Below are 27,892 nucleotides of genomic sequence, written 5' to 3'. Positions count from 1 at the left end.
TGGGTCCCAGACATTCTTCATCATCCCCCTATGTAGCAGCAGCTCTCAGAGGTGAGAATATCAGCCCTGGAATATGACTGCCTCTCCCACTCTAACATTTCATACATAGGCACCCTTCCACCCTCTTACCCAAAAGCTATCACCTTTCTGCTCCAGTGGGTCTTCACAAACTGTCTATCTCTCATATACTAAAGTTGAACAGACCTGAGAGTTTAATGGGGAAAAAGAGTTCTTGTTATGTTCAGAAACTTGCCATAGCTCTCCCTGCTCCACACTCATGGAAGATGAAGAAATTGCAAAGCAATATATTCATTATCTACATCACTCATTAACTATATTTCTCTATTACAGGATATGATAATATCTGTACATCATTGAAACAAAACAAAACAGAGATCTTGTCAGAAGACTAGGGTTATCTGGACCAACTAATTGTAAGAATCTTGCCTTCAATCTGAGGACATAAATTCCTTAATATTAGATTGAAGTAGCAAAAATGGTCATAAATGCTATACAAATTGATGTGGAAATAGCCTGATTTAGCTTAGATGAATTTGTGCTGCAAACACTACAGTGGTTTACAAATGTATCATTATTATTATCATTTTATCAGTTATATCAAGTTGGAAATATTTCCCAAAGGGTCAATTTAACTTCAATATTTCCCAAAGGGTCAATTTAACTTCAAGACATCTTAGCATTATTTATCTCTTCTTCTAATTACTGAAATATAGAAACAAATAGCAGTTTAGCAATTAAGACAGTAAGATGATATTAACCCTCCACTTCCATTTCCTTTTTCATAACTAGGAATTTTCACATGTGAGGGATGACTGCTGAGAACTGCACTGTGTTTGCTGACTTCATATTCTTAGGCCTTTCCGGTAGACAAGATGTACAGCAGGGGCTCTTCGTGCTCTTCCTGCTGGTTTATGGCATAACTGCAGTTGCCAATGTCAGGATGGTCCTGCTGATCAAGAGGGACCCCAGACTGCACACACCCATGTATTACTTCCTGAGCAATCTGTCCTTCTGCGACATTTGCTATTCTTCTACTATCTCTCCCAAGATGCTGGCTGATTTCTTATCTGAGCAAAAAAGGATTCCATATGATGTATGTGCCATCCAGATGTACTTTTTTGGAACCTTTGGAGATGTGGAATGTCTCATGTTGGCTGTCATGGCTTATGACCGTTATGTGGCCATTTGCAATCCACTTCTTTATACAATTGCCATGTCCAGGGGAATCTGTACCCAGCTTGTGGTTATTGCCTACATCGTAGGCTTGGTTGATTCAGCAATCCATACCTGTTGTACATTTCAGTTGTCATTCTGCAATTCCAATATCATCAATCACTTTTTCTGTGACATCCCACCCTTATTAGCCCTCTCCTACTCAGATACATCCATCAATGAGATTGTGATGTTCACTTTTATTGGCTGTGTTGTGGGGACCAGCATTATCACTGTCCTCCTCTCCTACAGCTACATCATAACAACCATCCTTAGGATGAACTCAGCCAAGGGGAGATGCAAAGCTTTCTCTATATGTGCTTCCCACTTAACCGCTGTGGCTATATTTCATGGCTGCTCCTGTTCAGCTTTCAGCTGATCCAGGGTACTCCCAGACACAGACAATCTCCCCTCTTATTTAAATAGGTGAGAATTAGAGATATAAAGAGTAATAGAATGAGGATAGCTCAGCAGGAAAAAAAGCAGTGGAGAAAATTGAGTCTGAGTAGCTTGGTTTTCATGTGGGAAACCAATAAAACTTCAAGATAAGAAAAGTTTGCACCACTTACGTGGGCATAGGCATCCTTCTGTTCTTACTCAGGAAGAGTTTCTGAGGCCTCCCGGTTCGGATCTTAGAAGCCCAGGCATTAACTAGTAAGCTCTATGTCAGGTTCTGATAACATCCAGATGGAGACTCAGCCAGAGTTTGAGAGAGAGCGGTTATCTGACCAACTAATCTGTTTTGCAGAGAAACTGATCCCATAAATTCTTTATTTTCCATGGTCTAAATAAAATAGCAGTCCTGACTTTGTATCAAAGTCAGGTGCTTTTATACAAATGTATATAGAGGTCTTAGGGTGTTATATCATCTTGGAAATATTTCAGGGGGCCTTTATCTGACAGTTTATGACCCTTTATCTCTTGTTCCACAGTGGTCAGAAACAAATAAGGACACTTATTTCTCCAAGACTGAATGATTATTCTCAAAACAGATTTTCCAACTAAATAAAATTTACATTCCTATAGGGTGAGGGTGTAGTGGGTTTTGTTAAGGAAAGAATTTACTTAGCCTAAGGTCTAACAAGATTAATATCAAAGGTAATACTTATTTCTTCCTATATATTCATTAATGTGTGTTGCCTTTGTAGGGGATGTGGAGACTCAGCAAAAACATTGGCTCAACAAATGAAAAACCCTTCACCAATACAATTTCTAATCAGCCCCTATACTTATACTAATAGTTTTCTACTATCTCTCCCAAGAACCTGATTTAGAAGGTTTGATGTATCTCCAGATGTACCTCTCACGGTTGGGAGGCTGTCTCAATCACGTCATGTTATGGCTGTTATGACAAGCCTCCACTTTATCAATTTCCAGGGAACCTTCAGAGGAGGAGTTTGTGGGTTGAAACACTCCTATCATGCCCAGGAATCCATTAAACTGGAGCTTGTAAGATAACTCCTTCTCTGAAAGAGGTGGTGGGGACAGCCCACCCTTAAGTCAGAGGTGTGGTGAGATGAGAGCACAAAATAGTAAAGTAGGCAGGCTCTGCTTATGGGGTAGATGTCTCGAGAATTTCACTGTCCTCCTCTCCTGAGGCTCAATCCCAACCATCCTTATGATGAACTCAGCTTCCTCAAAGACTTTCTCTACAGTGCGATGCCACTCAACCATCTCATCCCCAACACATGGCAAACTCCTGTTCATGTATTTCAGACCCAGCTCCAGTTACTCCATGGACACAGACAAAACGGCCTCTGTCTTTTACACAGTTGTCATCCCCATGTTAAACCCACTGATCTATAGCTTAAGGAATAAGGATGTAAAAGGTGCCCTAAAAAAAGCAACCAGCACTAAATTATGTTCTGGGTGATACAGTACTTTCATCCTAAAGTATTTAAAGATTCTAAGAGAAGCAGTGCAGGAACTTTGACATAGATTCTTGTAGTCTTACTAGTACAGTTTCTGAATATTTTCCACTACTTACACTTTCACCTAAATCAGTTTAGGGAACAGTCATTACACTAAACTCTCCAAACTAAGGAAGAGTAGTCATAGGGTCACTCTTCTGTTTTGCAGAGAGGGTTTTTTACACCTCTTTTTTCTTTTCTTGGAGAAGTCTCAGCGAGATGTCACGCACAGAGCAACCCCTCAACCCATGTTAATTTGACTTACCTTCCTAAAGGCTCCTATTTATTTATTTATTTTTTTAATAATAGGCTTAATAAACTTGCTGAGTCGGATGGGAGTGTTAGTGGGTCAAATTAGGTTTGTTTATATCCTTTTCATGTATTTGTTTCACCCTAACAAAGCTCCATCATAACATTTAGAAGCAAATAATTTGTAAGTAAGACTGAATGAGAAATTTCTCTCTCTAGACTAAATATTCCATAAAAGTTTGGTCCTTCCTGTCTAGTTCACTGTTGTCTACCATGTACAATGCTTAGCCTCAGGATGCAATTCAAAAATATTTATTGAATAGATGAATGAATTAGCCTGAAAAACTAATTAAAAAATTGAACCTTTGTAAATTTATAAAAAAATAATAATTTTTCCTTAATTTCATTCTAGTCTGTTCACTTTAGGTGAAATCCATCTGCACTGTTATCTTTTGCCTTAGGCAAAAATGAGAATCTGGGACAAGAATTATTTGATGTAAAAATCTGCTCAGTTTCTCTTCATTCTGCTTCAGTTATTATCACCAAACATCCCCTGATTTTCCAGAAACCACTGGAGAGGACTTTGTTAATGAAAACTGTTGCCTGCCACATCAGTAAACAAAGGAGGTTGTAGTCCTGAAGCTGTCATAATACAGCTGCCTGGTCAGTGAGCCCTGAGGGAACTCAGGATGAGAAAGCACAGAATAGGCTTTCTTAAGGTAGGCTGGCCCCAGATAGCTAAGTTCAGTTCAGTTCAGTTCAGTTGCTTAGTCATGTCCAACTCTTTGCAACCTCATGGACTGCAGGACACCAGGCCTCCCTGTCCATCACCAACTCCTGGAGATTACTCAAGCTCATGTCCCTTGAGTTGGTGATGCCATTCCAACCATCTCATCCTCTGTCAACCCCTTCTCCTCCTGCCTTGAATCTTTCCCAGCATCAGGGTCTTTTCCAGTGAGTCAGTTCTTTCCATCAGGTGGCCAAAGTATTGGAGCTTCAGCTTCAGCATCAGTCCTTCCAATGGATATTCAGGCTTGATTTCCTTTAGGATGGACTGGTTGGATCTCCTTGTTGTCCAAGGGACTCTCAAGATAGCTAAGGTGCATATCAAAGGAACAGTGTCAGAGAGCCCAAACTGTTGCATCTTCTCATACACAGAAAAAGTGCTAAATTCTTTAGTTTATCTGGTTTTCTTTTATCAACAATAATCTTTTGGTGTTCTGATTATCTGATCTTTTGTTGCAAAATCTTCTGTCTCTCCTGGCTCCCCCTTGCCTCTTCAGAACTTACCTCTGCAGAACAGTTTCTTAGCACTATCTGAGATGCTGTGTCCCAGGCTTGAAGTCCTCAGAATGTCTGCCAAATAAAATATAACTCTCAACTTTTAGTTTGTGCATTTTTTTTCCAGTGGACAATTTCATCTCCCCAGGGGTTCATAGCATTACACTAGTTAAAATTGAAAAAAAAAAAAAAAGAAACTGAATGCCCTGTTGATATAATTTAAGTTGTAAAAGAAGAGCTATTAATAAAAATATATTCCCCTTGTGGGGTGGGCTGGGGAGAAAGAAGCAGTAGTTATGTTAGCATGCCATGTGTAATGATTTATGCCTTCTCTCTACATAACTATGAAATAAATTGGAATAATATTCTAAACAAAATTTTAAAGTTCTGTTCTCCTGGTATCCAATTAGCAATTAATCCAGCTGTAAAAATGAAACACAATTTCAGGTTCTTGGAAATCTATTTTTTTATTAAAATATAGTTGATTGACAAAGTTGTATTAGTTACAGGTGTACAGCAAAGTGATTCATATCACTTTTTTTGCATATGTTTGTTGTTATTTAATCACTAAGTCACATGTGACTCTTTTGTTACCCCATGGACCATAGCCATGCTTCTTTGTCCATGGGATTTCCCAGGCAAGTATACTGGAGTGGGCTGCCATTTCCTTCTTCAGGGGATCTTTCTGACCCAGGGATTAAACCAGTGTCTCCTGCTAAGCCCATATTTATATACACTGGTGACTAAGAAGGTAAAGAATCTGCCTGCCAATGCAGGAAAAAACAATTAATTTAGCACACACTTGCATTCCCAACACCATTTTCTGCTGTTTAAGACAAAGCATTTGGTTCTCATCACCCTCAGGCTGTCATTTCCTTCTTCCCCATTGGAAGCCTGCATCTGCCAAGGCCTATGTCACCACTGATCTGCATAGACAGAACCCTCTCTGTGGTGTAGTTTCCACTGCCATGGGTGAGCTGAGGGCTGGCTTTATAGACAGTGCACCATCCACTGTGCGAGGCTCCCCTCTGCCCCATCTGGAGTAATGGGGGCACACTGACTGCTCCTCCGACTTGTCTGTAAAGCAAACACAGAAAGGTTCTTCTGTATTTCTTTACGTGGCTTCACATAAATAATCTGGCCACTCTCTTACCTGCAAATTGTAGGAATTCGTGTGAATTTCTCATTCATTTATAATTTTATTGTGCTTCATTTTACTGTGTTGTGTGCTCACTCAGTTGTGTCCGATTCTTCGTGATCCCATGGACTGTAACCCACAAGGCTCCCTGTCCATTGGATTATCCAAGCAAGGATCCTGGAGTGGGTTGCCATTTCCTCCTCCAGAGGATCTTCCCAACCCAAAGACAGAACCCTTGTCTCCTGTGGCTCCTGTATTGGCAAGCAGACTCTTTATCACTGAGCCACCAAGGAAGCCCATACACACACACACACACACACACAGGCAACATTGCTCTAAATCTCATTTCAATCCTTCGATCACACAATGAAATTTTCAATCTCCAATCAATTTCTTATTTTTTTTTCCTGTTTTGTCTCTCATTCAGTATTCTCTGTTTGCCAAATTCTTCATATGGAGTTCCATTTATCCTCCCTTTCTCTGTTTTGTATCCAGAACACCAGCTGGCACACATACATAGAGTAAATGTTTGTATTGAGTTAGGATTATCAGGTCAATTCTGACCTTGGATGGCCAAAATTCCACTTGAACTGTGATGCACAGATAACACATATTGGAGTCAATTTCATTCATCATTGACTTTCTCATGTGGTGAAATTAAATGTCTGCTGTCATATCCATAAACAAGAAATGTCACAGCCATCCATGATTTCTGGTCTCCAAATGTGAATGAGGGCTCCCAAAACTGAGAGCCAGCAGATGCTGCCACCCACACAGGTGTTTGCTGAGAGCTCAGGGAATGCAAGCAGCAGCCATCTGCCACATCGGCCACGCCTTAAGGTGAGCGAGGAATTAAGGATGCAAACAATCAGGAGACAGAATTTGGCCCAGATAGCAAGCTCTGGGAGTTGGTGATGGACAGGGAAGCCTGGCATGCTGCAGGCCATGGGGTCTGGACAGGACTGAGTGACTGAACTGAACTGAGCTGAAGTGCATATGAAAGGAATGAATTCAGTGAGCCCAGAGGCTTGCATCTTTCCATATGTAGAAGAAAAATAAACTCCTTAACTTGATATCTGATTTTCTCTACCTCACAATAATCTCTGATGTTCCGATTCCCTGTCCCCTTTGTTGCAAACTTGGGTGTAGCCTGACTCCCCTCCTGCCTCCTTGAGTGGTTTTCTCATGACTACTGAGATGCTGCCTCCTGGCCTCTCAGAGTCCTTAACATTCCCATCAAGTAAAATCTCTACTTTTAGGTTGTGACTATATTATTTTTTAGTTGACAATGTTTACTTAAAGACCTTCTAATTCTCAATTCGTGTATGGGTATATTTGGCTTCATTTCAGTTCACCACTGTCCTGTCACATAGAACTTCTATTAATTGATAAATTGCTTTGAACAGGTCAAATCAGATAGCAACTATCATCCTCCAATTTTATGTATAACAATCTACCATTTTGAAAGTCATAATATATTTTTTGCTTGAGATGTTCTTAAGATATAGAAAAACACATTACATCATTTCCTTTGTGTGTACTCAACTCCTCAGTAGAACTCTAATTGCTCAGGTAAGTTTTCCCTTTGGGATTTGGGTATCAGAGTGTGTGATCCTGAGATCTGAGATTAGAAAGCTAATCTCAAAAGCTTCAAAACCAATATATAAAAGATCTTGCATTACCCTAAGAAACTGCAGCCTTCCTAAGGAAGGCACAGATTTCTTCTATGAACACAGAAGACCCGCCCAAATCAGGTTGCAAAAATTAGACAATGGATCAGTTTTTCTTTTTAAATCTTTAAGTCCTAAAATTGATTTTTCCCGTGAAAAATGAACTGATACTGACAACAGTGTAGTAAGAAGGTGAAGGAAAAAGATAATAATTTGGTAAGTGTTCTTACCTTAATCTTAGGCTATTAGAACTTGATGGGGTTTTAAGTGCTTTATCTTACTTTTTTTTTTTTTTTTTTTTTTTTACTAACAGCTCAGTCATGTCCAACTCTTTGAGACCCCATGGACTATAACCTGCCAGGCTCCTCATTGATGGGTTTTGCCAGGCAAGAATACTGGAGTGGGTTCTTATTTCCTTCTCCAGGGGATCTTCCCAACCTAGAGATCAAACCCAGGTCTGCTGTATTGCAGGCAGACTTTTCTCTCTGAGGCACTAGGGAAGCTCACTTATTTTACACATATAAACTGATGTTTGGAGGATAAACATACTTAGGGTAATACAGGTTTTAAATTCTGAAAATATATCTAACAAAAACAACAGCAGAAACAAAACCCTAATGTTTGACACATGATAGTGTTAAAGAATCTGCCTGCCCATGCAGGAGACATGGGTGTGATCTCTGCATCAGGAAGATCCCCTGGAGAAGGAAATGGCAACCCACTCCAGGATTCTTGCCTGGGAAACTGCAAGGACAGAGAAGCCTGGTGGGCTACAGTCCACGGGGTCACAAAAGAGCAGGACAAGACTTTGCAACTAAACAACAACAAGAGCAAACCTTAAAACAAACCTCACCATTACTGGACTCTGACTAGGAATCAGAATTAAACACTGTGCTCATTATATATTATTTATTTTTAAGAATGGATGGAGCTATATATCAATTACAGCTGAACTGATTTTTATATTATTTGTCCTATCTTATGGTAATGCATTGATCCCAACAACTGTCAATACACAAGTAAAAGGATTCAGGCAGATAAGAGGGCTGACTTTAAGGGAGAAGGAAAAAATGTTTTAAAAAATAATGATATTACTCAGCCATTAAAAATAATGGAATAGTGCCATTTGCAGCAGCATGGATGGACCTAGAGAGTGTCATACTGAGTGAAGTAATTCAGACAGAGAGGAGAAATATCATATGACATCCTTTATATGCAGAACCTAAGAAGAGTTGATACAATGAACTTATAAAAACAGAAAGAGACTTACAGACTCAGAGAATGACCTTATGGTTACCAGTGGAAAAGAGTAGGGGGAGGAGAATGGGACCTGGGGGTGAGCATGCACACACCGCTGTAGTAAAAATGGACAATCAGCAAGGACCTACTGTATAGCACAGGGAGCTCTGTGCAATGTTACGTGGCTGCCTGGATGGATGAAAGTTTGAGGGGGAACGGACACGTGCATGTGTATGGCTGAGTCCTTCTCTGTTCACCTAAAACTACCACAACATTGTTTGTTAATCAGATATACCTCAATACAAAATAAAAAAGCTTAAAGAAATTAAAATGAAAGGAAAAAAAAAAGTGACCAAGGACTTCCCTGGCAGGTGAGCACATTGAGTTTTGGGGAAATAACTATATTATTTACAGTAATCTTCTAAGCTCCACCATTTCTAACATTTCCATTTCTGGGAAGGTAGTGTTTATTGAAGAATGTCCAGTGTACAGAATGTCCAAACTCTGGACCTGTTCTTGGATTGCAAAGCTATGCAGTCCTGGACTATTCATTGGGCTGAAATCATCAATTCCTCCTCAATAAAACGGAGAGATGATTAGCACTGTTTAAAGAACTGTGAGAATTAAATTAGATGAGAAAGGTTACTTTGAAAATTATAAGATGCAAATGTATTAATGTCAGATACACACATTTACCCAGAATTTGCCTAATCTACCTAGAAACAGAACAGATGCAGAAAAATAGGTGTTGAGCAAATCTACAATTACTATTGTGTGGCTGTAGTTCATTTTCTGTGCCCCAAAAATAGCTTCACAGATAGTTGTGCTTATTAACTCTAAATGTATACACAGTTTTAATAAGACATTTAGTTTTGTTAAGATCTTGGAACAAATTGAGGATAGGATGGGAGGTTAAGATTTTAGTAATGTGCTTAGATTATGTTCTGAGACAGAGAATATGAGATGACAATGAAAATGTTTTCAAATCTGAAGTTATTTAAATACTGAGTTTGTAAGAGCCATGAATAATGTAAATTGTTAAAGAAAAATATATATGTGTATATAACATATATGCACACATATTTAACTTATCTCTAACTTTTATAGGCAGGAACAGTGAGGTACAGGGAGGCCTGGCATGCTGCAGTCCCTGGAGTCCTAAAGAATCAAACATGTAAAATATCATGTATGAAACTTATTTAACGACACTGGGAACAGAGGGATGGTAACAATGCAGGAGGGAGGAGGGAGGGGAGGAGGAGGGATGGGGAACACATCAAATTCATTTTGATATTTGGCAAAACTAATACAATTATGTAAAGTTTAAAAATAAAATTAAATTTAAAAAAAAAAAAAGAATCAAACACTATTTAACGACTGAAGAACAATAACAATGCATATAGCATGTACAGGCATCAGAGATTGTACTTACTTTATTCAATATGTAACATGTTATGAAATGTGCACAACATAATTCAAAGAACCACAATATTGTAAATCAGGAATTCACAAATAAACTGACAAATAGATGTAAAGCTGGATTTTTACCATCAGTGGGAGAGAAATCAATCATCTCTATCCTGGGCAAAATGTGCCTGTCTATAGACAAGTGTCACTTGCACTGCTATGCGTTATCTACAATTTACAGAGCTGTGGACTAAAGCAATGACAAGGAAGTGCAGAGATAACAGAGAGAGGTGGGTAGGTGAGCATTTATAACATCTTTTATCATTTTAATCAAAGGGGCCATCCAAGATTCCTGAATATTATTATTGTATTGCCTAGATGAATTTAATAAATATGCAAGCATTTGGATTTCTCTAGTTGTATTTCATAGCTTGGATTTCAGATAACATAAAGTAGATATATGGAATTCCGCAGAATTACTATGTTATCAACTTTAGAAGCTTCTGCACAACAAAGGAAACTATAAGCAAGGTGAAAAGACAGCCTTCAGAATGGGAGAAAATAATAGAAAATGAAGTAACTGACAAGCAACTATTCTCAAAAATATACAAGCAATTTCTGCAGCTCAATTCCAGAAAAATAAACGACCCAATCAAAAAATGGGCCAAAAAACTAAACAGACATTTCTCCAAAGAAGACATACAGATGACTAACAAACACATGAAAAGATGCTCAACATCACTCATTATCAGAGAAATGCAAATCAAAACCACTATGAGGTACCATTTCACACCAGTCAGAATGGCTGCAATCCAAAAGTCTACAAGCAATAAATGCTGGAGAGGGTGTGGAGAAAAGGGAACCCTCTTACACTGTTGGTGGGAATGCAAACTAGTACAGCCACTACAGAGAACAGTGTAGATATTCCTTAAAAAACTGGAAATAGAACTGCCTTATGACCCAGCAATCCCACTGCTGAGCATACACACCAAGGAAACCAGAATGGAAAGAGACACATGTACCCTAATGTTCATCACAGCACTGTTTATAATAGCCAGGACATGAAAGCAACCTAGATGTCCATCAGCAGATGAATGGAAAAGAAATCTGTGGTACGCATACACAATGGAGTATTACTCAGCCATTAAAAAGAATACATTTGAATCAGTTCTAATGAGGTGGATGAAACTGGAGCCATTGTACAAAGTAAACCAGAAAGAAAAACACCAATACAGTATACTAATATATGGAATTTAGAAAGATGGTAACGATAATCTTGTATGCGAGACAGCAAAAGAGACACAGATGTATTGAACAGTCTTTTGGACTCTGTGGGAGAAGGAGAGGGTGGGATGATTTGGGGGAATGGCATTGAAACATGTATAATATCATATAAGAAATGGATTGCCAGTCCAGGTTCGATGCAGGATACAGGATGCTTGGGGCTGGTGCACTGGGATGACCCAGAGGGATGGTACGGGGAGGGAGCTGGGAGGGGTTCAGGATGGGGAACACGTGTACGCCTGTGGTGGATTCATGTTGATGTGTGGCAGAACCAATACAATATTGTAAAGTAATTAGCCTTCAAAAATAAATACATTTAAATTAAAAAAAAAAGAACAGTGAATGAACAAGATGGTGAAGATATTGGGACTAGAAGGAAATGTAATATGATTTGATGAGGAAGGCACTGTCCTTTTCATTTTATAGGTGATGAAGCTAAAATTCTGTGATTGCTTGGCCTGTCAAAGACTTTATAACTGCTAAGTGGCAGAGTTAGGATTTAGTTACTTACATAACTAATTCTGAATCTTACCTCCTTCTATTTCATCAGTGGATTTCAAGAAACTTTAACTAGTTTCTTTAGTCCTCAGAGGCAAATTCTCAGCTCAAGGTGAGAAATAAAGAACTTCTACTCCTCTACATGTATAAGGCTTCAACTGAAATAGAAATGTATCTATTTGTTGTGTAAATAAAAATACCACAAAGGAAAAGAGAGGCTAGTTACTCAGTTTGCTATGTATCAATGTAACTAACCTCAATCACTTGATGTTGGTGACAGATGAGAGAGTTGATGAAATTAAGAAATTCAGAGTTCACCGGCTGGTTTGATGGTGTCTCATTTAATAAATTTTATATCTCATTTAATAAATTATATATATATATATAATATATATATATTTTAACTGGAGCGAAAAAAAAACTGATATATATATATATATATATATATATATATCTTTAAGAAATAGAAGTATAAACAATCAATTCAATTAAATAAACTATCTCAGGGAATTCCCTGGCCATCCAGTGGTTAAGACTTTGTTCTTTCAGTATAAAGTAGATGGGTTCCATTGCTCATAGGGAACTAAGGTCCTGCAAGCTACATGTCTCTGCCAAACATTAAAAAAAAAAAAAGCAATTAACTAATTTTTAAAAAAGTATTTCAGTTGAAAAGCTATGCTTATACTAAATTTTATTTATGCCCAAGTGTTATGAGGGTGCCCAAGTGGATTTAGAATTACTATTCTAACTACTTTAATTATTTTTCTTTGTAGATAATCTTCAGGTTATTATCAACATCCCCATTGGTACCCTGCTGAAATTCCAACCTCCAGGAACCCTGCAGAGAATGCAGGTGGAGAACAGCACTGTGAAGACACAGTTCTTTCTCTTGGGATTCAGTGACCACCCAGAACTGCAGAGTGTTCTTTTTGCTGTGTTTTTGTCCATCTACTCGGTTACCCTGATGGGCAACCTTGGGATGATTTTATTAATCACAGCCAGTCCCCCTTTGCACACCCCTATGTACTTTTTTCTCTGCATCTTATCTTTCGTAGACGCCTGCTACTCTTCAGTCATTGCCCCCAAGTTACTTGTGGACTTAGTTTCTGATGAGAAGACCATTTCTTACAATGGTTGTGCTGCACAGTTATATTTCTTCTGCTTTTTGGTGGACACAGAGTCTTTTCTCTTGACTGTCATGGCTTATGACCGGTATATAGCCATCTGCAACCCCCTGCTTTACACCGTTATTATGTCCAAGAGGATTTGCTGCCAGCTTGCAATTGGAGCGTTTTTAGGGGGCACCATGAGCTCAGTGATTCACACCACTAATACCTTTCACCTGTCTTTCTGCTCCAATGAAATTAACCATTTCTTTTGTGACATCTCCCCTCTCTTCTCTCTGTCCTGCACTGACGCCTACATCCATGACATTGTACTGGTGGTCTTTGCTAGTTTAGTGGAAGCCCTCTGCCTTCTAACAGTTCTCCTTTCTTATATCCTCATCATAGCAGCCATTCTTAAAACAGATTCTGCTGAAAGGAAGAAGAAAAGGATTCTCCACTTGTGCATCCCATCTGATTGTGGTCTCTATCTACAATGGTACCCTGATCTTCATTTATTTGCATCCCAGTGCTGGCCATTCACTGGATATTGATAAAGTGACCTCTGTGTTCTATACATTGATTATACCTATGCTGAACCCCCTGATTTACAGTCTGAGGAACAAAGATGTGAAAAATGCTTTTAGGAAAATGATTAGCAGGAAATTTCTTTCTTAAGAAAGGATGAAACTGAGGCTGATAACTTTTCTACCTTGTTTCTTGACCTTTAGTTTTAACTAATGGAAAAGTCAGTTTAATATGGGTGTTCCCTAATTCTACAGGCAATGAAGCCTCAACCACAAAATTGGGCCAGAGGCTAATATTAGAGCCAGGCCCTGTTACATATGTCTAACTCTTTATCATTTTAAGGTTGATTTTTTTTTTTTTTTCATTCATTGTTGGTGGAAGTTTAAATTAGTCTTCTTTATGGAAGATAATTTGCTATTATTTGAATGAAATATATAATTCACCTGGAATTTGAAAATTAAATATGCAAGTATCATTTAAACCAGTAAGTCTAGCAACTGAACCTGCAAAAGTTTACCACTTTCAAAGTATTCATTGCATCAGAGCTTATAATCAGTTCAGTTCAGTTCATTTGTTTAGTTGTGTACTACTCTTTGCAACCCCATGGACAGCAGCACACCAGGCTTCCCTGTCCATCACCAACTCCCAGAGCTTACTCAAACTCATGTCACCGAATCAGTGACACCATCCAACCATCTCATTCTCTGTCATCCCCTTCTCCTCCCCTCTACAATCTTTCCCAGCATCAGGGAAAATAATCTAAATATCTACCAATAGGAAATAGGCTAAATGAAATAAATTTGAACTTTTATATTTTTTTCTCAGGAGTATATTTACCCTTTGTGTAATATTCTATATTTCATATTCTTACTATTTGTTTCTCTCTTTTTTTTATTTGTTTCTCATTTTGTTATTACTGTTTTACTCAATATTGGTTAAGCTTTTGATATATATTGCAGCACTCTTTTGTGAAATTTTATAAATGAAATTCACTGAGATTCTTTGTTAATTAATTTGATTTCCATGGCAGTATGTGTAGATGGTAGAGGCTTCTCTGAGGCTCAGTGATAAAGAACCCACTTGCCAAATGGCAGGAGACACAGGTTTGATCTCCAGTCAGAAAGATCCCTTGGAGGGGGAAGTGGCAACCTATTCCAGTATTCTTACCTGTGAAATTGCATGGACAGAAGAGCATGGCTACAGCCTATGAGGCCACAGAAGAGTCAGAGAAGACTTGTGACTAAACAATAGCAACCACATGCAGATTGAAGCTTAACTGTCCAAATTGTACTCACACTGAAAAGGCTTTTTCAAAAAAAAAAAAAAAAAGAAAAGAAAGAAAAGAAAAAAAAAAAAAAAAAGAAAGAAGCCTCCCTCAAATATTAAGTCCTACATGACATTTTTTCCCCTGCCATCCATTTCAATTATGATGGTAACTCATATTCTAAACCTCACTAAATTCTATAATAATGTCATTTGTATCTGTAGTTATACCCCTGTATTGAAATTTCACTTCAGTTCAGTCGCTCAGTCCTGTCCGACTCTTTGCGACCCCATGGACTGCAGCACGCCAGGCCTCCCTGTCCATCACCAACTCCCCGAGCTTGCCCAAACTCATGACCATCACGTAGGTGATGCCATCCAACCATCTCATCCTCTGTTGTCCCCATCTCCTCCTGCCTTTAATCTTTCCCAGCATCAGGGTCTTTTCCAATGAGTCAGTTCTTCACGTCAGGTGTCCAAAGTATTGAAGTTTCAGCTTTAGCATCAGTCCTTTCAAAGAATATTCAGGACTGATTTCCTTTAGGATTGACTGGTTGGGTCTCCTTGCAGTCCAAGGGACTCTCAAGAGTCTTCTCCAACACTACAGTTCAAAAGCATCGAATCTTCGGAGCTCAGTTTTCTTTACTGTCCAACTCTCACATCCATACCTGACTACTGGAAAAACCATAGCTTTGTTGGCAAAGTAATTTCTCTGCTTTTTATTTTTATTTTTTTAATTTTATTTTATTTTTAAACTTTACATAATTGTATTAGTTTTGCCAAATATCAAAATGAATCCGTACATGTGTTCCCCATCCTGAACCCTCCTCCTCCTCCCTCCACACCATCCCTGGGTCGTCCCAGTGCACCAGCCCCAAGCATCGATCTTGAACCTGGACTGGCAACTCGTTTCTTACATGATATTCTACATGTTTCAATGTCACTGTCCCAAATCTTCCCACCCTCTCCCTCTCCACAGTCCATAAGACTGTTCTATCAGTGTCACCAGTTATTGATTTTCTAAATTCCATATATATGTGTTAGTACTCTGCTTTTTAATATGCTGTCTAGGTTAGTCATAACTTTTCTTCCAAAGAACAAGTATCTTTTAACTTCATGGCTGCAGTCATCATCTGCAGTGATTTTGGAGCCCCCAAATAAAGTCAGCCACTGTTTCCACTGGTTTTCCATCTATTTGCCATGAAGTGATGGGACTGGATGACATGATCTTAGTTTTCTGAATGTTGAGTTTTAAGCCAACTTTTTCACTCTCTTTCACTTTCATCAAGAGACTCTTTAGTTCTTCTTCACTTTCTGCCATAAGGGTGGTGTCATCTGCATATCTGAGGTTATTGATATTTCTGTCAGCACTCTTGATTCCAGCTTGTGCCTCTTCCATCCCAGTGTTTCTCATGATGTACTCTGCATATCCTCTGTAAACACTATTAAATCAAAACTTTGAAAAGATATAGAAAAGGGATTTGTTTCATTAAATATATATTTTAAAAATGGTCAGTGAAGCTAATTTTACATGATATGAATGGGCTTCATTATTATAATGATCAGAAATGTCCAAGTCTTTGCAACCCCATGAGCCATAGGCTCTTCTGTCCATGGAATTTTCTAGGCAAGAATACTGGGGTGGGGTGCCATTCAGCATTCCAGGGAACCTTCCCAACCCAGGGATTGAACTCACACCTCTTGCATCTCCTGCACTGGCAGGCTGATTCCTTATCACTGGTGCTGAAACAGGAAACCAGGTTCTGTTCTTGGAGCCGAGGAATGAACTCCACAAACTAGCAAACACTCACACAGGCAAAGTTTATTTTAAAAGATAGAGATGCAAAGCCCTTAGCATAGACACTGACAGGGGGAGAAGAGCCCCCAAAAGGTGGGGATTACAACAGCTTTATATATTTATTAGTATTGATCTGTACATTTTTGGTTGACTTGCAACTTTAATATGCATCATTTTTGACCAATTAGTTTAAACTTCACAACATCCAGTTTGTCATTTTTATGGCTTTCTTGGATCCCCAATTTTCTCAGTTTTTCCAAACATTGTGACACTGTTCCTTGACACTTTCTTAAGACCCCAGGCCATTATTTAGGGGCTAGATATAAATGTTTAGGAGCTAATTGTCTACCTGGAGCTTTTCTCCTTGATAGATTAAACAGTAGTTCATGATTGTATTGTCCTGGGTTTGAATGTTTTATGACTTACCAGACCAGGAGGCATTCCTCTGAATGCCTGGAAATTGGAAAAGGGAGTGAGATGCTTACTTGAGAAGAAAAAAATTGAAAAAAAAAAAAAAACAGGAATTGAGTTTTCAAAGTCTTACACTGTCTGGAATTTCTGGCTCAGCACCACCTGAGAAGCCTAATGTTTGCAGATATAAATACTTTCACATGTTCTTAATAAATTTCATTGGGTTTGAAGAGCTTTAGACAGTGATTGAGAGTTCCTGATATGTGCTATATTCTATGAACTATAAATAATTTGAAATCATGAGAGAAAATATTGAAGAAACAATAAAATACATTTGTCTAAAATTCCAATTTGTACTAGAATTCTAATTCAAATAATCTGCTGAAAATTCCAAGTTTTTTAATATGTTGTTTCCTTCAAATGATATCTTGATTATAAAATCATCAGCACCAAAGGCATATTGAACATAAGTGATCAGGACCTAACTTAAATAAAAATCTGTATAAGCAATTGCTCTCTCCTCCTAAAATTATAAAGAGTGCCTCCATGTTCCGTTCATGGCCACAACCTAAGATAAAATGAATGCTTCTGAGAACTTTAAATTGTGTTGTTTTCACAACTGGATTAATTGCTAATTGAATACAGGCAGAACAGAATATGCAATTAATTAAGCTTTTGGAAAATATTTCAGGGATTAACTAGCATACAATAATTTAGCACTACACAATTGTGATAACCACTGTTAAAATTTTGTTTAGAATATTATTCCAGTTTATTTGATACTTTCATAGATAACATAATCACTATATCAGTTCAGTCAGTTCAGTCACTCAGTCGTCCCTCCAAAGGGAACTATTTTTGACCCCATGAATCATGATTTAACAGGCCTCCCTGTCCATCACCAACTCCCGGAGTTCACTCAGACTCATGTCCATCGAGTCAGTGATGCCATCCAGCCATCTCATCCTCTGTTCTGCCCCTTCTCCTCCTGCCCCAATCCTCCCAGCATCAGACTCTTTTCCAATGAGTCAACTCTTTGCATGAGGTGGCCAAAGTCTGGAGCTTCAGCTTTAGCATCATTCCTTCAAAAGAAATCCCAGGGCTGATCTCCTTCAGAATGGACTGGTTGGATCTCCTTGCAGTCCAAGGGACTCTCAAGAGTCTTTTCCAACACCACAGTTCAGATAGCAATTGTTCTTCAGCCTCAGCTTTCAATCACAATCCAACTTTACATCCATACATGACCACAAAAACCATAGCCTTGACTAGATGGACCTTTGCTGGCAAAAATGTCTCTGCTTTTATCAATATGCTATCTAGGTTGGTCATAATTTTTCTTTAAAGGAGTTATTTATCTTTTAATTTCATGGCTGCAGTCACCATCTGCAGTGATTTTGGAGCCCCCAAAATAAAGTCTGACACTGTTTCCACTGTTTCCCCATCTATTTCCCATGAAGTGATGGGACCAGATGCCATGATCTTCGTTTTCTCAATGTTGAGCTTTTAAGCCAACTTTTTTTCTCCTCTTTCACCTTCATCAAGAGGCTTTTGAGTTCCTCTTCACTTTCTGCCATAAGGGTGGTGTCATCTGCATATCTGAGGTTAAAAGATATTTCTCTCAAATCTTGATTCCAGCTTGTGTTTCTTCCAGCCCAGTGTTTCTCATGATGTACTCTGCATAGTTCAATAAGCAGGGTGACAATATACAGCCTTGATGTACTCCTTTTCCTATTTGGAACCAGTCCATTGTTCCATGTCCAGTTCTAACTGTTGTGTCCTGACCTGCATACAGGTTTCTCAAGAGGCAATCACTATATAATATATATATCATATAATCACTATATATAGCATTCTAATATAACTAATACTTTGTTCCTCCCCTACAAAGGGAACTATGTTTGTGTTAATATATGATTTAACATATATGGTTTATGATTTAAACTATATTATGGGACCTTTCAGTTTATTTGTTTACTTATTTTCATTATTAACTAGTGTAATGCTATGAACCCAGTGAGGAGATGGAGTCCTCTTTGGTGTCCTTTGGAGGATCAGGGGATGTTTGCTGATATAATTAAGGCAGAATGAAGAGTTTTAAGGCAAAATGAAGAGTTTTATAACAAATAATTCCTGTCTCTGACTCTCATTTCTGTATAGGGCAAAATAAAACATATGCAAATAGATTTCACCTAAAGTGAACATGGTAGGATAAAATCAAAGAAAAGAAAAATTTTTTGATTAATTTTACAAAGATTCAATTTTATATTAATTGTTCTGGCTATACTTATTCATTTGTTGTTCAATAAGTATTTTTGAATTGAATTCTCAGGTCAAACACTGTAAGTGGCATAGTAGAAAAAATGGTGAACAGGAAAGTAAGTGTCATGCTTTTATGGAATATTTAGACATGGAGGGAGGTTTCTTATTTATTCTTATTTATTTATTTACTACTTATTTCTATGTGTTATGATGGAATATTTACAGGGTGATGCAAGTACATAAAAAGGGTATAAACAAAACTAATTTGATACAGTAACACTGACTGACTGAGCATGTCTATTAAGCCTACTGTTTTTAAAAAAAAATGGAGCCTTTAGGGAAGTAAGTTTAATTGACATGGATAGAGCAGTTGCTCTTCTCATGATACCTCATTAGGGCCTCTCAGGAACAGAGAAAAGAGATGTAAAAAAGACCTTTTGTGCAAAACAGCAGAGACCCTATTGCTACTCTTCCTTAGTTTGGAGAGAAGATTAAGATCATTAAGGCCTGCTCCCTACACTCAATTTAGGCACAATTGAAAATAATGGGAAACATTCAGAAGGTTGTACTGGTAAAAACTAATGTCAAAAACATCTTTAAGATTGTACTGGTGGGTTATATGTATAGAACTGATGTCAAAGGGATGATTTAGGGAATGGTAGAAATCTGTATAATATCATATAAGAAATGAATCGCCAGCTCAGAACTGGGATCTTTAGGAAGGTTTAAAGAACAAAGGTCAAGAAACAGGGTAGAAAAGCTGTCAAGTAATTAGCCTCAGTTTAAATATCATTTAAATAAAAAAAGAAAGAAATTTTCTGCTAATCATTTTCCTTTCTTAAGGCATTTTTGCAATCATTTTCCTTCATTTTTTACATATTTGTTCCTAAGGCTGTAAATTAAGGGATTTAACGTAGGTGTAGAACACAGAGGTCACTTTATCAATAGCCATTGAATGGACAGTGCCAGGGCACAAATAAATGAAGATCAGGGTACCATGGTAGATAGAGACCACGGTCAGATGGGATGCACAAGTGGAGAATCCTTTTCTTCTTCCCTCTGCAGAACCTGTTTTAAGAATGGATGCTAAGATGAGGATATAAGAGAGGAGAACTGTTAGAAGGCAGAGGGCTTCCACTAAACTAGCAAAGACCACCAGTACAATGTCATGGATGTAAGTGTCAGTGCAGGACAGAGAGAAGAGAGGGGAGGTGTCACAAAAGAAATGGTTAATTTCATTGGAGCAGAAAGACAGGTGAAATATATTTGTGGTGTGGACGATTGAGCTCATGGTGCCTCCCAGAAATGCTCCAATTGCAAGCTGGCAACAAATCCTCTTGGACATAATAATGGTGTAAAGCAGGGGTTACAGATGGCTATGTACTGGTCATAAGCCATGACAGTCAAGAGAAAAGACTCTATGTCCACCAAATAGCAGAAGAAATATAACTGTGCAGCACAGCCATTGTAAGAAATGGTCTTCTTATCAGAAATTAAGTCCACAAGTAATTTGGGGCAATGACTGAAGAGCAGCAGGCATCTATGAAAGACAAGATGCAGAGAAAAAAATACATAGGGGTGTGCAAAGGGGGACTGGCTGTGATTAATAAAATCATCCCAAGGTTGCCCATCAGGGTAACAGAGTAGATGGACAAAAAACAGCAAAAAGAGCACTCTGCAGTTCTGGGTGGTCACTGAATCCCAAGAGAAAGAACTGTGTCTTCACAGTGCTGTTCTCCACCTCCATTCTCTGCAGGGTTTGTGGAGGTTGGAATTTTGACAGGGTACTGATGTTTATAATAACCTGAAGAGTCAGAAAAAAATAAATATGAAAATGGCTAAAGTAATTAGAACATTAATTCTAAATCCACTTGGGCATCCTGGTAACCCCTAGGCATATGAACAGTAAGCACAGAAAATGTACGTATTTCCAGTTGAAATGATAACTTACCACTTCTATTTCTTAAAGCTATCATTTTCCACATTAAATGACACAGCATCAAACCAGTGGGTGAATTCTAACCTCTGAACCTCTTACTTTCATTTACTCTCTCATCTTTCACCAATGTGAATGATCATGGTTAATCACATTGCATATAGCAAACTCTGAGTAACTCACTTCTGTTCCACTTTGCAGTATTTTTTTACTTGCACAACAAATTAAAGTATTTCTATTTCAGTTGAAACCTTGCCTAGTTAGAGGAGTCAAAGTACTTTATCTCTCATACATTGAGAAGCATTTTGCCTCTGAGGAAAAAAGGAACTTCTAAGAGTTGCTTGTAAAATAGAAAGAGAAAATATTCAGAATTAGTTACTGAATCAGTAACAGAATTAGCAACTGAATCCTAACTCTACTGCTCAGCAGTTGCAATTCTTTAGGCAGGCCAAGTAATCACTAAGTTTAAGTTTCATCATCATTAGTATGAGAATGACAGTGCCTGTCTCATCAAATTATATGTTAAATGAGTTTTCTTCTACAGTTAAATATCTTTAGCATCTCATTGATTCACTGTTCTAAAGTTGGCAACATATTAATAGGAGTTAGTACATCCATTTTTTATTTTTTAGATTATAAACCAAGCTATGGAATCTGACTAGAGAAATTTTCATGCTTGGACAATTACTGAATTAATCCAGGCAATATAATGATAGTATTCAGGAATATTTCAATGTTTAATGCTAAATTGTAACAGATGTTTAAAAAGGGTCACCTACCCACTTCTCTTAATGATGTCTGTGTTCTCTTGTCATTGCACTAGTCTACAGCTCTGTAAATTGTAAATAACCCAGAGAAACGCACATGATACTTGTTTACAGACAGGTGCATTTTTTTTTCCAGCATACGTACAACTGATTTGCTCTGTAGTGGAAAGGCAGTTTTGTATCTGTTATCAGTTTATTTGTGAATTCCTGATTTATAATATTGTGATTCTTTGAATTATCTTTTGTAACACTTATAGCATCTTAATGAATGAAATAAATAAAATCTTTTACATGTGCACATTTTATATAATTATAAAGTTCGTATGTATATATATAGTGAAAGTGAAAGTTGCTCAGTCATCTCTGACTCTTTGTGACCCCATGGACTATACAATTCATGGAATTCTCCAGGCCAGAATACTGCAGTGGGTAGCCTTTCCCTTCTCCAGGGGATCTTCCCAACCCAGGGATTGAACCCAGATCTCCTGCATTATAGGTGGATTCTTTATCAGCTGAGCCACCAGGGAAGCCCATATATATATATATCTATATAAACATACATACATATATATTTTATATATACATTTATGTGTGTGTATATATATATATATATATATATATATAATGCATATATAATTCTTCCTTAACAACCTACATCACACACAGCTCCTACAAGTTCAGCATTTGCATAATGTCTGATTTGAATATATTTTCATTTTCATTTTATATACTCTATCTCAGATTATGATCTAACCACATTACCAAAATCTTATCTTCTTGTTTTTTCTCAATTTGTTCCAGATTTTTAATAAAACTGAATGTCTTTTAAAACTTTTCATACATTTAGAATTAATAGGCATAATGCAACTATTTACCATATTTTGGTATAGAAAATGAACTATGGATACAATAATGATTGTGGATTCTGGATTACTTAATGTCTATTTTTCTACATTCGTTCTGTTAGCTAAATTAACAGCTTCCCAGGTTACTCGAGTAGTAAAGAATCTGTCTGCCAATGCAGGAGATGAAAGAGATAAATTAGAGTAAATGTGAAAATCTGGCATGGATTTACATTGCCATCTTATAATTTTCAAAGTGCTTTCTCATCTAACTTAATTCTCACAGCTCTTTAAAATATGTTGACCACCTCTACTGAAAAGGAACTGATGATTTCAACCCAGTTAACAATCCAGGATTGCGTAACTTTGCAATCAAAGAGTCAGGGCCAGAGTTTGGACATTCTGGATCATTGGGCACTCTTCAATAAATGCTACCTCCCCAGAAATGGAAATGTTAGAGACAGTGGTACTTAAAAGATTAGCATAACCAAGACAGTTATTCCCCAAAACTCAATGTGCTGAATTGGATATAGGGATATTAGCTTAAAGCTAGCATAAATCTTGATTTAGAGTTTGTGCTCCAACAGGTTTACATCTTTTGACACAGTATCTGAGAAGATGTGCTGTGGTGGTTGAAAGCATGGATGATAAATCCAGTGTGTCTGGCTCTTTCACTTCATATTTGTATGACTTCAGCAAAATTTCAACAACTACATGATTTCATTTTCTGATATGTAAATTACATATTATAGTGACACTTGTCTACAGGGTAATGATGAGGATTAAATAAACTAATATGTGTATTTTCAACAGTATTTTTCACACAGCGAATATTCAATGTGTGATGTGTGTGTGCTTAGTGTGTCCACCTCTTTGCAACCCCATGGATTGTAGCCCATGAAGCTCCTCTGTCCATGGAATTTTCCAGGCAATAATGCTGTCTTGGGTTGCCATTTCCTCCTCCAGGGGATCTTCCCAACCCAGGGATCAAACTCAAATTTCTTCTGCCCCCTGCATTGACAGGTGGATGCTTTATCACTGTGCCACCTTGGAAGCTAATATCATTAAGCTATTGAGACAAGTCTGAACTTCTCGAGAAATTAATACTTATTATTTTATTATCAACCAGGATTCCTTTTTCCTCTAAGCAAAGGGTTAAGCAAAGAAGGAAAGCATCACTGATCTACTAGTTAATTCATTGGAATTATACTTTTATGAAATACAGATGGCTTCCTCCTTAGAAAATATTAACTCTCCTTGAATGATAGTCCATCTGCTTTGCTCTGCAAACATAGAGACAAGATTGTCTATTGATTAAGGAGTGGAGCAATTGCCACTCTCTGAAGGCAAGAAAAAGATACAATTAAATCTTTTCTGAGCTATTCTTTCTTTTGTAATAATGAAAAATGACTATTCAAAGGTGAAAGTGAAAGTGAAGTCGTGTCTGACTCTTTGAGACCCTATGGACTGTAGCCTACCAGGCTCCTCCGTCCATAGGATTCTCCAGGCAAGAGTACTGGAGTGGGTTGCCATTTCCATCTCCAGGGGATCTTCCTGAACCAGGGATCAACCCAGGGTCTCCTGCACTGTAGGCAGAGACATCAAATAAAGAGACTCATCTTTAGGGACAATGTTTAAATAAGCTTGAGGCCTTGACCATGAGAAACAAACACTTCTTTGCTGAGGTTGTTTTTCTACCAAACCTCGTATTTCTAGTCACAGATGTACAGGACCTGAAGAGAACAATTTATATAGAGAACATTAAATGTAATAATATTTCAAATTTATTTCCTCAAGCAAGTCTGAAAAAAAAGGAAAGTTTCAAAAATCTACTATATAAAAGCTAAATAGAACAAATGGAAAGGGAAAATAATACAGGAAATAAAAAACAGACTCCATTTAGGAGCCAACTACTATCTTTCTATGTCCTTGGCAGGTGAACAAACATAGAAAACAAGATTTTCTAAGAGATTAAAAATCATCTATTCCTGCACTTTCTGAAGGCAAGAAAAGATACAATTATATCTTTTTGAGCTATTCTTTCTTTGTTAATGAAAAATGACTATTCAAAGGTGAAAGTGTTCAGTTCAGTAGTGGTGTCTGACTCTTTGAGACCCTATGGATCACAGCCACCAGGCCTCCTCCGTCCATCACCAACTCCTGGCAAGAGTTCACTCAGACTTGCCATTTCCATCAAGTCAGGATCTTCCTGAACCAGGGATCAACCTCTGGTCCCCTGCATTGTAGGGGGAATCCCTCCCAGCATCAAACTAAATGAGTCTCATCTTCTTTGACAATGTTTAAATAAGCTGGAGGCTTTGAGCTTTAGAAACATTCCTTGCTGAGAAATTTTTCCCAAACCTCATATTTCTATTCACAGATGTGCAGGACCTGAAGAGAACAATTTATATAGAGAACATTAAGTGTAATAATATTTCAAGTTTATTACACACTTCAAGTCTGAAAGAAAATTTCAAGATTCAAAAAAGAAATATAAAAGCTAAATAGAACAAATGGAAAGGGAAAATAATACAGGAAATAAAAAACAGACACCATTTAGGAGCCAACTACTATGTTTCTATGTACTTGTCAGGTGAGCATGAAAACAGGATTTTGGAAGAGTTTAGCAAAATCATCTATTCTTGCAGGAATTTCTCTTTACCATTGATACTGATTTTACTTTTTTTTTTCCTAAAAAAAAAATTCAGACACTGTTTCCACACCCCAACCCCACTCCAGTACTATTGCCCATGAAAATCCCATGGATGGATGCCCTGATCTGGGCTTTTCTGAATGGGGTGAGCTTTAAGTGAACACGACTGAGCGACTTCACTTTCACTTTTCACTTTCATCAATTGGAGAAGGCTTTTTTCCTCTTGCCTGGAGAATCATAAGGATGTGGGAGCCTGGTGGGCTGCTCATCTATCTGCATATCTGAGGCTACTGATATTTCTCTCAGCAATCTTGATTCCAGCTTGTGCTTCTTCCAGTACTGTTACTTGGGTGTTGATAATTGATGGCATCAATGCAATACTGTAAGAGAAGATGGATAATAAATAAATAGATTGAGTCAGCCTTAATGGATATGTACATGCTTTAAAAAGAAATAATAGGTGATTAGAACAGTGTTAACATTTAGATTCTTAATCAGAGTCCAATATAGTGAGAATTGATTTAATATCATGTGTCAAATGTTTGGGCTTTTTGCTGCTATTGTTTTTGTTAGACATATCTTGATCATTTAAAACTTGTGTTACTCTGGGAATATTTATTCTCAAACTATCAGTTTCTACATGTAGAATAAGTGACTATGAACTTAAAAGAACTTAAAATCCCATCAAGTTCTAATACCCTGGGATTAAGGTAAGAATACTTACCAGATCACTATCTTTTTCATTCACCTTCTCTCTATACTGTGTCAGCAGTGGTTCATTTTTCACAGGAAAAGTCAATTTTGATACTTAAAAGAGAAAAATTGACCTACTGTAACATTTTTTAATTATCTGATTTGAATGGCCTTCTGTGTTTGTAGAAGAAATTTGTGCTTCCCTCAGGAAGACTGCTGTTCCCTAGGATAATTCAAGACCTTTTATATTTCTCTGAGGCTTTTGAGACTAGTTTTCTGATTTCACATCAGATCCCAGGAACACACACTGATACCCCATTCCCAGTGGGAATATTTGCCTGTGTAATTACAGTTCTACTGAGAAATTGTTTAAACACAAAATTAAGTGATGTCATATGTTTTTCTACACGTTAAGAATGTCTCAGGGAAATATATTATTATATTGTGGCTCACAAAATGGTATGTTATTATATGTAAAATTGTATTATATATTTGCTAACTAATTTTATTTAACCTGCTCAAAGCAATTTATCAAACAATTAACAGGCTATACTAGAATGGTGGAATAAACTGGTATAGCCTTAAATTGGTGCAGTGATGCTCAGGCCAAAGCTGTGACAGCATCTTTGAGGAGGAAGAGCAGGAAGAGAAAGACTCTGAGTTCAGGAGCTTCTGATGATTCAGTGACAATGGACTCTCCCACAGGAGTGCTTTCTACCATATGTCAGGTCTGGGAAACCAAATGACAAATTTTGTGTTTCTTCTGAAAAAAAAAAAAAAAAAATAAGGGAGAAAACATGTTTATATTAACTTCAGAAAATTATAGGCATCAAACACTGTCTTCTCTTTTTTTGGCTTTATTTTTATTTTATTTTTACTGAACACTCTTTAAAATGCAATCATCAAATAATTCAAAATGTTCAATGTCCCAGTGGATCCCACTGACTAAAATACTAAAATTCAATTATGAGCAGAAATCAATGTAATTCCAAACGTTAATCTATCAAAATAAATTGAGCTGATGAATTCAGTTAGATATTTTGTTGGACCTTGAAACATAATCAGTGATCTAATTTAGAGCCTGATGGAGATTGACTCTTTCTTTGGGAAATGTTGTAAGTCTGCCAAAGTAGGGTGACAGCTTTTATGATCCTATATAATCCAAGCTAATTGTTCTATTCAGTTATCAGTCACATAAATTTGCAGTAGGTTTGTACAATTCCCTTGTTGGGGAGTATGACCCATCTCTTTGAAAATAGTGGCTCATAAGGACAGTTACATTTTGAATTGTGCAGAATATACAAAAGAGAATTTCAATATATGCTGAAGATCATCATCATTTTTACCTATCAAATTAACAAAGGGATTTAATTAATTACAATAGTAGTGGTCAGTGTCAATAAGGACTGAGAAAGATGTAACTCTGGTATACATTTTTCTGGAAAGCCACTGGTAACATATTTCCCAAGTCTTAGCCTTGAAAACCATAAAAGCTATATGATTTTTTAATGAGATTTTTTTTTTCTTGACAGTGAAAATGGGTCTCCCCATCATGTCCAACTCTTTGTGACCCCATGGGCTGTAGCCTGCCAGGCTCCTCTGTACATGGAATTCTCCAGGCAAGAATATAGGAGTGGATAGCCATTCCTTTCTCCAGGAGATTTTCCCAACCCAGGGATCAAACTCAGGTCTCCCACATTGCAGGTGGACTTATTCTTTGTTAGTTATTA

The 27,892-nt window shown here is 37.5% G+C and overlaps 2 protein-coding genes across 2 annotated transcripts; both read left to right on the top strand.

Annotated features, from left to right (window-relative positions):
- Nucleotides 1–829: 829 nt before the first annotated feature.
- LOC102272953 (olfactory receptor-like protein OLF2) lies at nucleotides 830–3,222 on the top strand. The gene is made up of 2 exons (XM_070362006.1): nucleotides 830–1,583; nucleotides 2,922–3,222. The coding sequence occupies exons 1-2, from the start codon at nucleotides 830–832 to the stop codon at nucleotides 3,104–3,106; spliced, it is 939 nt and encodes a 312-aa protein (XP_070218107.1). The 3' UTR covers nucleotides 3,107–3,222.
- Nucleotides 3,223–12,692: 9,470 nt separating this feature from the next.
- On the top strand, nucleotides 12,693–13,690 carry LOC102268873 (olfactory receptor 5AP2). Its single transcript, XM_005911575.2, is given in 2 exon segments — nucleotides 12,693–13,449; nucleotides 13,451–13,690. Coding segments are annotated over 2 exon segments (933 nt in total). The 5' UTR covers nucleotides 12,693–12,756.
- The last annotated feature ends 14,202 nt before the right edge of the window (nucleotides 13,691–27,892 follow it).

The sequence above is a fragment of the Bos mutus genome, chromosome 24 (genome assembly GCF_027580195.1).
Source record: "Bos mutus isolate GX-2022 chromosome 24, NWIPB_WYAK_1.1, whole genome shotgun sequence".
NCBI classification, from domain to species: domain Eukaryota; kingdom Metazoa; phylum Chordata; class Mammalia; order Artiodactyla; family Bovidae; genus Bos; species Bos mutus.
The sequence above is the reverse complement of the archived record's forward strand: the minus strand, read 5'-3'. Positions and strand labels throughout refer to the sequence as shown.

What these genes read in the sequence shown, in the direction of transcription:
- LOC102272953 (XM_070362006.1), top strand. Translation starts at nt 830, where the DNA reads ATGACTGCTGAGAACTGCACTGTGTTTGCTGACTTCATATTCTTAGGC. An exon ending in AACCGCTGTGGCTATATTTC is followed by an intron (nt 1,584 to 2,921) that starts ATGGCTGCTCCT and finishes CATCCCCAACAC; the next exon opens with ATGGCAAACTCCTGTTCATG.